Raw genomic sequence first — 14,531 nt, 5'->3', positions numbered from 1 at the left:
AGAGATAACAATGGGAAAAGTCAGTGTCTCTGCCGGTAAGATGTAAATAGGATGGAAGGGGGATCAACTGTGGTATAGCATAAAGAAGTACTTAAGACAGTGGTATTAAGGGAATATGGAAGAGAGTTATCTAAGTCTAACTGGAAGTGAGGTGCAGCAAAGGAAAGCCATGGAAGGCCTATATGAGGAGATGATGTACAAAGTGAGTTTTGAAAAGCAAAGAGAGGGGCGCCTGGGTGGCGCAGTCGGTTAAGCGTCCGACTTCAGCCAGGTCACGATCTCGCGGTCCGGGAGTTCGAGCCCCGCATCAGGCTCTGGGCTGATGGCTCGGAGCCTGGAGCCTGTTTCTGATTCTGTGTCTCCCTCTCTCTCTGCTGCTCCCCCGTTCATGCTCTGTCTCTCTCTGTCCCCCAAAAAATAAAATAAACGTTGAAAAAAATATTTAAAAAAAAAAGAAAAGCAAAGAGATTCAACACGTATGAACCTCAAGGGCATTATGCTAAGTGAAACAAGCCATTCACAAAGGACAAATACGGTATGATTCCAGTTATATGAGGTAGCTAGATTAAACAAATACATAGAAACAGAGTGTAGAATGGTAGTTGCCAGAGGCTGGGAGAGAGAGGAAATGGGGAGTTGTTCAATGAGCACCGAGTTTTGGTTTTGCAAGATGAAAAAGTTCTGGAGATTGGATACACAACAATGTGAATGTACTTAACGCTACTGAACCTGTATACTTAAAAATGGTGAAGATGGCAAATTTTATGTTATATGTATTCTACCACAGTTAAAAACAAAAAGTGAGTAGACACTCGCATCGATTTGTTTTGTTGGATTAAACATGAGTCTTTAGGCAGGTCCCAAGTCCAGATTCCCTCTCTAGCCTTATCTCAGACGTTGCTCCCAGTCAGTATTCCTGCCACACTCAACTCCTTCCTTCAGTTCCTCAAATCTATTATGCTGGCTCTTCCCTCAGGGCCCACGATTTATATAATGCTGTTGGCTTGAAATAGGCTTCCACACTGCAATCCAGCTCCATTTCTTTGTTTCCTACGCTTCTTCAGGGATCATCTCAAAACTCTCAGGAAAGCCTTCCCCTAACCGTCTGAATCACAATTCTCTAAAGATACATTCTTTAAATATATCATATTACTTCCCACTGCTGATGATTTCATGTTTACTGTTATTATTATACATATGTACCATATTTTATAAAGTCATGGGCAAATCTTTTTTTCTAATCACTATCATATCACCAACACTAGCAGCATTGAAATAAAAGGAAGAAAGGCATAAAATCAGGCCAGCCACAAACTATATCTTCCCACCCACAAGGAATCAAATCCATGATTCCAGAGCATTTTTAGCTACGTATATGAAATTAGAAGCCAAGTGCCTTTCAGCATATGCTGATATAAGTAGATTCTCTTACAAAGCAATAATTAGAAAAATAATTTGCTAATTACTTTCTGAAAGAGATTTTATGTAACCTGAAAGTTTTCCCTGTTGACAAAAGCATATGTTAAAAGAAAACAGAAAATTTCAAGAAGATCCTGATGAAAGAAATAGGGTTTATCAAAGCATGCACTGAATACTTAATTCATGCTAAGTAAATACAAAGAAAAATGCCGGCATATACTGAGGAACACATTTACAAACTAACAAAAATGGCCACATTGTGAAGAAGTCCACAATGTCAGTCCGAAAGATAGTACCAGTAAAGCAAGAATCATTAAAGGTCAAGCAATGAATGCTTCTTACAACAGATAAATTATAAGTTGTAATTTGTAAATGAGAAACAATGGACAGGAAGAAAGGAGAGCCAATGTCCACAATTAAGATTTTCACACAATTTTTAAAAATGTAAATTCTATTAGGACTGATTTGCTAATTTATGTTTGCTTACATTTCTGGAAAGTACAATTTTTAAAAAATCATCTTATTACAAATATATCACATTTGAACAGTATTTTCAAAAGCATTTTTCATACATCTCACATGGTCCCTCTACTGTTGGAGACTATTGTATGGTCAAAGGAAGATCAAGATTTACCTAGGATTATTCAGCAAACTGGGAATGAAACACAGGTTCCCTGAATTTCCAATCTATGGCTCATTTTACGGTCAGAAACATGGAATTTTAAAAAGTTATCTTTTCACATTATTAATTTTTTAAAATTTTCATTAACTAGGGGTGGCTGGGTGGCTCAGTTGGTTGAGCGTCCGACTTTAGCTTAGGTCACAATCTCGCAGTTCGTGAGTTCGAGCCCCGCGTCGGGCTCTGTGCTAACAGCTCAGAGCCTGGAGCCTGCTTTGGATTCTGTCTCCCTCTCTCTCTGCCCCTTCCCTGCTCATGCTCTGTCTCTCAAAAATAAATGAACGTTAAAAAGAATAATTTTTTAAAAATTTTTCATTAACTGGTTATTACAGAATGTGCAGTTTCTTAGAATCCAGTCTTTCTAAAATAGTATGCTACAAATACAGAACTTTCAAGTTCATGCAAGTAGGAAAAAATTAAGATGCATTTACTAACAAATCTCTCTAGTACTTTGGGTACAACTATGTGTGCTGAAGACTATCAACTCAATAGCACGCACCTTAACTTTATCAAAAACCCAAGTATCCAGTTTTGTTACATCATGGGCACCAAAATCTTCACTATCAGCATCATAGGTATATGTAAAAACATGGTCTCCATAAGCACCTAAGGAGGAAATTTGGGGAAAAATATTTTCAACAATTTTTTAAGCCTTCACCAAATATGAAATAGTCATTTAAAGATTCCTGTGAGTAACCAGAATTTTTCACAAAGCATTGTGTATTATGACAGGGAAGAGAAAGATAGGAGGAATAATTAACATTTATTTTATGTGCCTCAGACCATGATTTGTACTTTAACACATGCTATTGTTTTTTGTTCTCACAATAACATTCTAATTTACAGATACACTACATGTAAGTTAATTAACATGGCCAAAGTCACAATGCTGATACACAACAGCACAAAAATAAACACCAAAATCTGACTCCCTGTACAGATTAGCCTATTCAAAAAATTTGTGTGTCTTCAGATCTACAATTTAGAATAGATGAAGTCATTTGGTTTACAACACTTCCTAAAGCAAGAAGAAAATTCAAACATTTCTCTTATTCATATAATATGTGTATTTTTCTAAATATAAGAGAATAAGTATTGTCTATTGCTACATTCTCTGAAGGAGTCAACAAACATTAATCTTACACATTTGCAAGATTTTATTAAGAATTTAATCAACTTAGTGAATTTCTGAGATAGACCTTATAGGTCACAAGGAAGAGATATAACAAAGGAATAATCTCTTATAATAGCAATTCAGTTCCAAAGATACTACCACTGTCCAGCTATTCGACTTCCCACATCCTAAGGAAAGATCTCAGTGGCTTTGTTGGTTACCATTACCATAAGAAATGGAACATTTCTATTAGATTGTTTTTGATTCAGGCGTTGTTCCTGTCCTATCAACTACACCCGGAAGTAAGAAGGTAAACTTAGTGAGTCCTAGACATTTAATCCATCCTCACCACTGCCAATCCCCCCAAAAGCTAAACTGCTTTCCAAAGAAGGAAGTATATATAAATGGCAAGCAGTCTGGGGTTTTTTGGCTTGCCCTACATAAGGATGTTCTATGAATATAATATGTAAAATTCTGAATGTATATTTTGCTTTCAGGACATACAATAATACTCAACAATTCCAATTACTAAGATTACACTTATGGCTAAACATAAGGTTATAAAACCTTTTCATTAGGTGAAATGACCAATCATTCTATTCTCACTAAAAAGCATTTAAAAGGGGTCCCTGGGTGGCTCAGACAGTTAGGCATCTGACTTGGGCTCAGGTCATGATCTCACAACTTGAGAGTTCGAGCCCCGCATCAGGCTCTGTGCTGACAGCTCAGAGCCTGGAGCCTGCTTCAGATTCTGTGTTTCCTCCCTCTCTCTCAGTCCCTCCCCCACTCATGCCTTGTCCTTCTCTCTCTCTCTCTCTCTCTCTCAAGAATAAACATTGAAAAAATTAAAACTGAATAAAAAATACAAAGCATTGGGGCGCCTGGGTGGCGCAGTCGGTTAAGCGTCCGACTTCAGCCAGGTCACGATCTCGCGGTCCGTGAGTTCGAGCCCCGCGTCGGGCTCTGGGCTGATGGCTCAGAGCCTGGAGCCTGTTTCCGATTCTGTGTCTCCCTCTCTCTCTGCCCCTCCCCCGTTCATGCTCTGTCTCTCTCTGTCCCAAAAATAAATAAACGTTGGAAAAAAAAAAAAATTAAAAAAAAAATACAAAGCATTTAATGACACAAAATTCAAATGGAATCCAATTGATTTTTAGAAAATAATATATAAATGAATTTTCTAATCAATGCACAGAAACAAACACAACAAATCCAAATGGCATGATCTTGAATATGTAATAGAAATTGTAAGTTACAGCATTTAAATCTTTCTGTGAATATCAACAAACTTCTTATAATTTATCAAAACAAAATGAACCAGACATCAACATCATTGTCATAACGAAGAATTACATGATAAGCACGTTGCTAAATGTCTCACGAGAATTATCCAATTTAATCCTAAAAACAAACCTATGAGATATAGATTATTATTATCACATTTTTAAAAAAGGCAAATTGAAGGTCAGGGAAGTTATCTAACTTTCCCAAGATTATAAAGCTGTTAAATGTTAGAGCCATACAGCACTTCATTGAATCCAAAAACTAACAAGTATATGATGTGCCAATATTTCAAGTACAACTAAAAGAAAGAATCAAATGGACATGTCCATCCATTGTAATACACATCCCTATGTCAAGGATGTTAAATATTAAAAACAAGAAACTCAAAAATCAATAAAATACAGTAAGTAATATATAAAAATTACCATACTGATTTATTACCTATACCACGTGAGGGAATATAATCAATGACTCTTACCTTTGGCAAACATAGTCAAGATATCAGGGCTTCCCCAGCTCCATGTGTACTTGCTCTCATTAATAAGGGAATCAAATTCCACAGGATTTTCCTTCCACCCTTCAGGTCATTGAGAGAAGAAGCCAATAGTGAAAACAGTAACATATACCTGGTGAAGTTTTAGTATAACCCCTAACGTGGTATTCTTCAACTAATAACAATGAGGATTAATTGCAGAACAAATGCAAAACTGGTAAGAGATTTTGTTACACGTATTATACCATAAACTATTTTAAGATTTTATTTTTAAGTAATCTCATATACCATAATTTTCTTTGAAAGTTTACAGTAGATAATTTCCTTCTTACTAAAATACAGAATTTCTTTTTAAGTTTTGAGCTCTAACATCTAGGAAAACCATGGATCCATCCAATCAGATTGTTTCAGGAGCACAGGACGACAAAACCAAAGCTTAATTCTTGAATCAACACCAGTGTGTGTTTATGAGTAAGGCATGCTAAAATACTTGCCAAAAGTAGGACAAAACACACATCACTTTGTGTCATGATTCAGTGTTAAGCAATATTTATGCAACAAGTTTTTCATATAATAAAGTCATCCATACAGACAATACCTTTGGCAACTGCACTGACATCTTCATAAAACCCAGCGATCAGGGCCACATGACCTGGCCGAGACTCAGTTGGCACACGGGTATGAGATAACCCCCAGCTGCCTTCATGCATTATGATATTCCTAAAAGATATTATTGATCAATAGTTAACACAGACTGTGATTAAGTCCTGTTAGAGCTTTAGAAAAAGAAGATTATTCCAGAAGGAATCAAAATCAAAACACGAGCCAAAATTTAAGAAGGAAAGGAATCTTTACGGGGCACCTGGGTGGCTCAGTCGGTTAAGCGTCCGACTTCAGCTCAGGTCATGAGCTCACAGTTTGTGAATTCTGATCCCAGCTGAACCCAGACCTAACCCTCTGACTAGTTGGATTCAGCACTGTAAGTAAGCCAAAGTGAGACAAAGAATCATCTTACCACTACACATGTGTATGAAGCCATAAAGTATTCAGATGGCTTGTTACCCAAGAAATAACTGACACATACAATATTCCATCAAAGTGAGATTTCATCAGGTGTGATATGTATGGTATTACAGTCATGCAGGAGAAAGTCCTTCTTAGGTGATACACGCTGAAGCGTTTGGTGGTAAGTGTATGAGATCTTGCTTTCAAATTATGCAGGAAAAAATAATTAAAAATTTAAGCACGCGTGTGTGTAAATGTGCGGGTATATTGAGAAAGAAATGTAAATATGAAAATAATTAAAAACTGTTAAACCTACAATAAGGGTATATAGATGTTCATCATTATAATCCTTTCCATTTCTCTGTGCTGAAAAATTCTCAAAATAAAAAATTGAAGGTAGGAGAAATGGCTAGACTCCTAATTAGGAGTTAAATTACATCCCTAAATTTGAGATTAAAACAGGCGTAAGTTTTCTTTTGCTAAAAGGTGGTGTCAATATTCTTTAAGTTAAAAAATATATATATATTCTTTAAGTTGTATCCCAGAGAAAGCAAACCACCAGCAATACCATTGCAGGTGACGGACCAGCAGAGCAACCTGCTATCCAAGACCGACTGCACTGGTAACAGTTTTCAAAATGAACGCCTGACACCCAAAATAATGACTACTAGGACTGGTTTAGATACTCTTTTTTTTTTTCTTCATGTTTATTCATTTTTGAGAGAGAGACAAAGCACGAGCAGGAGGGGAGCAGAGAGAGGGGAGACACAGAATCTGAAGCAGGCTCCAGGCTCCGAGCTGTCAGCACAGAGCCTGACGCAGGGCTCAAACCCACAAACCGAGAGATCATGACCGGAGTGAAGCTGGACGCTTAACGGACTAAGCCACCCAGGCGGCCCTGGTTTAGATATTCTTAAATACTGACTTACCTCATACTAAAACCAATTTCGGTTAAATGCATGCATAATAAATAAAAAGTCTAAAAACTACTTAACCACTTATTAAGGGAGAAATATTTTTTAACTTCTTCAGTTATTTAATGAAAACTGAACTTTAACACAAAGAGGTAGGTATAAAGAAATTTGGATCCCTCTGTTCAAAAACATTTTCATCAGTTCATGGGGCGCCTGGGTGGCTCAGTCAGTTAAGCGTCCAACTTCAGCTCAGGTCACGATCTCACGGTTTGTGAGCTCGAGCCCCACATCAGGCTCTGTGCTGATAGCCTGGACTGCTTCGGATTCTGTGTCTCCCTCTCTCTCTGCCCCTCCCCTGCTCATGCTCTGTCTCTCAAAAATAAATAAAAGTTAAAAAAAAAATTTTTTTTGGTCAGTTATTTTTTAAAAGACAAAGGGAGGAATGAATAAAACCTTTCACAAACAGGTTTAAAAGAAACTAGAAGATTACTGAAATTGTAAACACACAATGGCTTACAACACAAGGCACATCAACCATGCACGCCCTTGGCCTGCCACCCACCACCCAAATGAGAAACAAGTGCTACCAGCAAAGCTCGCCTTTTCCTTCAGAACCAGCATATTTTTATCCTATTAATTTGCAATGAACTATATTTCTCTTTCTTTGACAACTAGGAAATTCATCAAAATATATCACCCAAATTTTTAATTATTTGTAGAAATTCATGTGACATATTTTTGTGAACCGAACTTAACTCTGGTTTGATTTTCTTTTCTTACTCATCTTTTCCCACTGCCCTGAGTTGCTCACTTATTTACTTTGATCCTTTAGTATATTATACATTTCTCTAAGCCACCATTAATTTATTTCAGGAAATTAACAGGAATCCAAGGTCCTTCATTCTTCTAGCAGTGAACAAACACTTATTAATCGCCTACTATGTGCTAAGAACTGGAAATAAAGTGGTATGCAAAACAAACGCCCAGGCTTCATGGACCCTGCACATGCTAAGTACTATAAAGAAAACTAAAAAACACAGGAAACAGGGGCACCTGAGTGGCTCAGTCATTTAAGCGGCAGACTCTCAATTTTAGCTCAGGTCATGATCTCACGGTTCGTGAGACTGAGCCCCACTTCTGACTCCATGCTGACAGGGAGCAGAGCCTGCTTCTGACTCTCTCTCTCCCTCTCTCTCTGCCCCTCCCCTTCTCACACTCATTCTGTCTAAAAATAAAGAGACATACATACATACATACATACATACATACATAAATCACAGTAAAGAGATAAAAGTAATGATGGCAGGTGAGAATGGGGAAGATGGAATAATATTTTAGATAAATATCCACTTGAATCTGAGTTTCACTCTCTCTACAACAGCATTAGAAGGGCTTTTGAGGGGCTGGCCACTAATCGGAAAAATAATAATTATTTGTAGGAGCCCTATAAGTTTAAAAACTTAAATATTTCTTTTCAAAGCCACTTCATAGAATCTAAAGTTACATTTAACAGTGACATAGACGTGGAAGGGCTTTCTATATTTTATAGGTGTATTCTGAGTTGAACTCTGTATTTTCTAGTTAAACACCATCGTAATTAGCAATTCATTAGTACTTACGCTTGTCATTATTTTAGAAATGTAACCGGCTTGTTTTATAAGATAAGCCAGGTTTGGAAAATTAGGACAAGTTGGGCCAAGCAGCTAAGGTCACACATAACTCCTGGGAAGAAAGAAACCTGTTAATCCACAGACAAAGGCAGATATATATGTGCCCTACTGTCTTTCTCATCATCACTTCTATGTCCACCATGAGATCAAATAGTATCAGGATAACATTTTCTTTGTATCAGGTAACATGCTTACCTAATAAATGGTGCTCTCGAATTTCCATTTTCATCTAATTCATAAAGCGTATCTGCCCGCAGGCCATCCGCAACAAACAGTACTAATCTTTTTGCCGGAGGAGGCAATGGTGTAAACTGAGGAGTCATTCCATGAACCAAAGGAGAGGTAAAATAAATATCGAAGATGGAGCCGAAGAACACAAAATGTACGAACAATCCCAAAATAAAGAAGAGCAGCATATCCAGTGTGACCAACTAGTCTTCGAGGAAAACTGAGAGAGGGGACAAGATTAAATCTGGGTAAACCTTAATGCAATTGTACATATTTTTAAGCATTTTGATGGCTGCATGTAGAAGTGAACATGTATCGTAAAATATCACATAATTTACAACTTCACTTTCATTTATGGTGGTAACAATGAACATTATTTAATAATGAGATAATACTGAAATAAAATATGTGATAAAATACACTCGCACAAAGAGAAAGTTCAAGTATGATACACAATTAGCGCCACTAAACTATTTATGTAGAATAAATGTAAGTGCATGCGAAGTTCAAAAAAACTAACACAGGATTAAAAAACAAAGAATTAAATGAGTGTTAAAATGAATCAGGGTTCAGTCAAATCAAATCCTGTATAAAACAGAAAATCATGCATGGTGCTGTTGGCTGCTCATATGACCCCACCACTGATATTCTTGGAATTTAACATTACTTAAATGTTTGCGGATTTCTTTTGACTTTTGGTTATCAGCTCAGGACACTTGTAGGTTCTCCTGATAATCACCCAGTTGAGCAGGTAATATGCATTTTTGTCTATTTAGCTGAATTATAGGAAGGAAAAAGTAGTTAAACTCCAAGTGTTTCAGAAAATGTATACTCATTAAGGGAACACTTTCAGTTCCCTGAACCAATATAAAAAAAGCAAAGGTTATATTCATTTATGTTTGTGCATACATTCTGTGCATAACTGTGTGTGGGGTACAACCAAGAACACCAAGAAGACATAGTCACATATCTGATAAGCTTACAAATACTTACAGAAAGAAAAGTAAGCAATAGGAAATATTTAAATAATACTGTAAGACAGTATGCCATTAACTTCCAAGATCAAGTCCATGGGAGTGTTTTCCAAGTCAGTCTATAATTTACTTTTGTTGGTCAATCTCCCTGCAGATTAAAAACAACAACAAAGTACTCTTAACTTGTCTTTCTTGTAATATAACTACGTCAGTTACATACAGTGACCCTTGGCTGAAAAACACCAAAGATGAAGTCGTTTTAATTATAGACACGTCTTATTCTTCCTGGCCTAAAGAATTACATCATGGAAGGTGGCAAAATACCTTGTAAAAACCCTAAAACATTGGGGGGGGGGGACCCTTATCAAGGTCAAGCACATCATAAAAAGAATATGAAATACAGTAAACAGCCAAATTATGGGCCACTATTTTCCTAAAAGAATTAAGAGTCAAATAAGTATTAAAGACATTCCACAAAGTATAAAAAGTCCCTTAGTGAGAAGATGCAAGACCCTCAGAATAAATATTCTGCTTTTCCTAATATATATGAACTTCAACTACACAGCAAGCACCATCTTAACAATGGTATTCTGAACATAAAAATAAAACAATCACTGTGATACATTTGGAAAATGCAGAAAAATCACCTATGATTCTACCACCTAAAGAAAAGTCAGTTACATTTCTTATACTTTTTATCCATTCTACATTTTTATAAAGGCTCACAATTTTATATATTTTTCCCTTTACATTAAGGGAAATACATTAAGATTTATTACTTAAAAAAAAAATCCTCTTGGTACATACCATTTACCACTACCATGCTCTATTCTTTTTTTTTTTAATATATGAGATTTATTGTCAAATTGGTTTCCATACAACACCCAGCGCTCATCCCAAAAGATGCCCTCTTCAATACCCATCACCCACCCTCCCCTCCCTCCCACCCCCCATTACCATGCTCTATTCTATGGGTACACTGAAATTTTCTTGATCACCCCCATGCTGTTAAATATCGAAGTGTTTTTTTTTCCATTTTTTCACTATTAAAAGTGTCAACATGATTTGTAGTTTTTATATTAACTTTTCAACATTTCACGTGTTTAACATACTGTGTATAAATGCAATACTGGGTCAAAGGCTATGAGCCCCTTTAAGGCTTTTGATACACTGTATCCAGATGCACTTTTTTTTTTTAGCTAAATACTGATTCTCCTAATGATAAACTAATGTAACACATGCAACATAGATTTCTCTTGTTTATCTCACAAGCCCTCCTAAAGAAAAAGCTATCCCTTCAAATAGACGCAGTGTAATTTGATGAATTGAAAAGGAGACATTGAGAACAATACTTTCAGTGACAAGATTTCAAATAGAGAAATTGTTATTAATAACAGTGTTTCAAGAAAGGAAGGTATGGTCAACTGTGTCAGATAAAGACTGGAGTAAGAGTAGGGCTGCACAGTGACTTGGTGGCTAAAGGGTGTCGCTAACCTCAGTGAAGAATTGCAACAGAGTACTAAGGGCTGAGCCCTATTAAAGTGCTTGTTTGGAAAGTGAACAGGAGGTAAGGAAGGGAAAGACAGTGGAATGAATACAGCTTTTTGGGAGAGCGTTAACTCTGAAGAAGAAAAATGAAAATTGACATAGGGCCACTAGATGGTTTTCTTCTCCTAGAAATAAATTTGGGTGCTGAGGAATGATTCTGAATGCAGAAAGAGATGAAAGCTGGGGAAACTGCAGGACTTACAAACCCTTGTGAAAGCCAGAAAAGATGGGATGGAGAGCACAAGTGGAGGAGACGACCTACTCCTGGTTAGCCTGGGACCTTCCTGCTTTTGTCCTTGAAGGTCTTGCAGCACCGGGGAAACCTCTCAAGTCCACACAATCTATCTTGGGCTCTTCGGTTGGCTCCTCCCACGGCAGCCTGCCTCTCAAATTTCTCACATCTTCTCAACTGTCACCTCCTCAAGGTTTCTCTGACCACCAGAAGTAGACCCCTCCCCTTCATTTTCCTTGATTTAAATAATCACACATTCTGGGGCACCTGGGTGGCTCAGTAGGTTGAGCACCCGACTTTGGCTCAGGTCATGATCTCACAGTTTGTGAGCTCAAACCCCGCATCGGGCTCTGTGCTGACAGCTCAGAGCCTGGAGCCTGCTTCGGATTCTGTGTCTCCCCCTCTTTCTGCCCTTCCCCTCTTGCACTCTGTCTCTCACTCTCTAAAATAAATACACATTAAATAAATAAATAAGTAAATAAATAAATAAATAAATAATCATATATTCTGTATTTATAATAAAAATATAATATCTAGCAGCCCATTTTTCAATGCTAACAAGGAATTCTGCTATAATTCTTTCAGATCCAAAAAACTATCTACTAATGGATGTTTTTAATTTTCTTAAACATGTTATTAAATTAAAATTACCCCTGTTTTTCTTTTTGAGTGTAAGGGCTCTCTGTCATACCTTCCACTTATTTAAACGTTAATTATTTTAAGATCAACAGTCTTACTAATTTTTTTCTGAAGCATTCTAAGTTTTCTGAAGCACCTACTTTTTAATCTTTCAATCAACTTTATTAAAGTATAATTTATATATAAAAATGCACCCATTTTAAGTTTTATGTTTTGGCAAGTATGTACTCACATAAACAGAATCGAGATCTAGAATAGTTTTCTCTTTCTAAGAAGTTCCCCCATGTCCCTCTGCAGACAATCCCTGCTCTATAGTCCTGACTATAAGCAATCACTAATCCGTCTTCTGTGATTCACGATTAATGTTGAGAGGCGCCTGGGTGGCTCAGTTGGTTATGCGTCTGACTTCGGTTCAGGTCATGATCTTGCGGTTTGTGGATTTGAGCAACGCATCAGGCTCTGTGCTTGACAGCTCAGAGCCTGGGGCCCGCTTTGGATTCTGTGTCTCCCTCTTTCTCTGCCCCTCCCCTGCTCATGCTCTGTCTCTCTCTCAAAAATAAATAATAGGGGCGCCTGGGTGGCGCAGTCGGTTAAGCGTCCGACTTCAGCCAGGTCACGATCTCGCGGTCCGTGAGTTCGAGCCCCGCGTCGGGCTCTGGGCTGATGGCTCGGAGCCTGGAGCCTGTTTCCGATTCTGTGTCTCCCTCTCTCTCTGCCCCTCCCCCGTTCATGCTCTGTCTCTCTCTGTCCCAAAAATAAATAAACGTTGAAAAAAATAAATAAATAAATAAATAAATAAATAATAAACATTAAAAAAAAATTCAAGCAAAATGTTCAAGCATTAATGTTGATTGTTCTAGATCATCACTGAGATGGAATCATAATACATAGTTTATTATATCTATTTTCATTTAGCATGTTTTTGAGATTCATGCAGGTGATTTAGTTGTTTTTTCCTTTTTAATATTAAGTCTCCCACTGTAGGGATATACCACAAATTGTTTATGTATTAACCTCTTGAAGGATATGTGAATTGTTTCCAGTTTCTGGCTATTATAAATAAAGCTTCTTAAAACAGCAAACGCACAGGACTTTATGTATACATGCTTTCATTTCTCTCGGGTAAATATGCAGAATGAGAATTGCTGGGTTAAATGGCAAGCAGATGTTTAAATTCATATAAAGAACTGCCAAACTTTCCAGATTGCTTTACACACCTGTTATACACAGTTTTTTTCAGAAAGTGCTTTAAAACTTTATTGACAATCTATAATTTTGCTATAAGTGCCATTTAAGAATTTAACCTAATTTTTATAGTAAGTGTAATGTGCTTTACATTCTTTTATATATTGTGTATCACATATCTCCATAGTAAGAGTATTCAATTATAGCACTAGCTACTGACTATTGACTGTCTACTCTGCATCAGATCCTGCATTGGGTACTTTACTTACATTCTCTCCTCTAATCCTCAGGATCTGCTTTGTCAACTATGTATTAGAACCCCATTTTCATAGCAAAGAGTCTAATGGGGCCTAAGTGATCCTCCCAAGATAGTAAGGGGAAGAGCTGAGATCTGAATCCTGGGTCACATCACTGGAGAGCCTGAGCTTTTTCTAACACTTATTCAGGTAACCAGTGTGTCCAGAATTGATCTCAGTATCTTTCTTTGAGGGGCTGGATGGCATTATGGGAAAGAGTGTGTACCGAAGCATTCCACTGCAGGGATTCAAATCCTGTCTTCTCTACTCACTGGCAGTGTGACTTGAAGCAAGTTATTTAACTTCTTTGTGCCTCAGTTTCCTCATCCGTTAAATGGCGATAACAATAGTACCTTCCTGCTAAGGTGTTATTAGAATTGAGTTGATATGTGTAAAATACACAGAAGAGTGCCGACCAGAGTCAGCACTCATTAAGTATTAGCTAATATTGTTCCCGATTACATGAATGCTGGACTCATCATGTGAGGAAAACTTGTTTGCCGTCCTTGTTGAGTTTAAAATCTAATTGAATAGGTGTAAATCTCTTAGAGAACCAAATCCCAAACTATGTTTCATACCAATGCATCAACTTTAGCTTCATTGCTCTGCTGCTACTTTCCTTATCTATATGGGTATTTTTTTTTTTTTTAATTCTGGTAAGAACACTTAACATGAGATCCACCCTCTTAAATTTTTAAGTGTACAATACAGTATTGTTAACTATAGGCACAATGTTGCACAGCAGATGCCTAGAATTGAGTCATCTTGCAAAACTGAGATTTTTCTAGCTATTGAACAACAACTCCCATTTCTCCTCCCCCCACCCAGTCCCTGGAGACCATCATTCCACTCTC

The 14,531-nt window shown here is 37.2% G+C and overlaps 1 protein-coding gene across 5 annotated transcripts in view; it reads right to left on the bottom strand.

The window, feature by feature from the left end:
- Positions 1 to 14,531, bottom strand: part of PIGN (phosphatidylinositol glycan anchor biosynthesis class N) — a 106,269-nt gene that overhangs the window by 77,851 nt on the left and 13,887 nt on the right. For 4 of the 5 annotated variants that reach the window (XR_003963905.1, XM_030292252.1, XM_030292256.1 and 1 more), the window contains 5 exons: positions 9,797 to 9,925; positions 8,771 to 9,023; positions 5,585 to 5,706; positions 4,972 to 5,070; positions 2,598 to 2,704 (listed from right to left, as the gene is read on the bottom strand). Coding sequence is in view for 4 of the 5 variants with exons in the window: in XM_030292252.1 (XP_030148112.1) it covers positions 2,598 to 2,704; positions 4,972 to 5,070; positions 5,585 to 5,706; positions 8,771 to 8,991 (549 nt within the window). In the remaining variant the exon portion in view is untranslated. The remainder of the gene's footprint in view (positions 1 to 2,597; positions 2,705 to 4,971; positions 5,071 to 5,584; positions 5,707 to 8,770; positions 9,024 to 9,796; positions 9,926 to 14,531) is intronic. The other variant, XM_030292255.1, reaches the window with a different exon arrangement.

This window comes from Lynx canadensis, chromosome D3 (genome assembly GCF_007474595.2).
Source record: "Lynx canadensis isolate LIC74 chromosome D3, mLynCan4.pri.v2, whole genome shotgun sequence".
NCBI classification, from domain to species: domain Eukaryota; kingdom Metazoa; phylum Chordata; class Mammalia; order Carnivora; family Felidae; genus Lynx; species Lynx canadensis.
The sequence above is the reverse complement of the archived record's forward strand: the minus strand, read 5'-3'. Positions and strand labels throughout refer to the sequence as shown.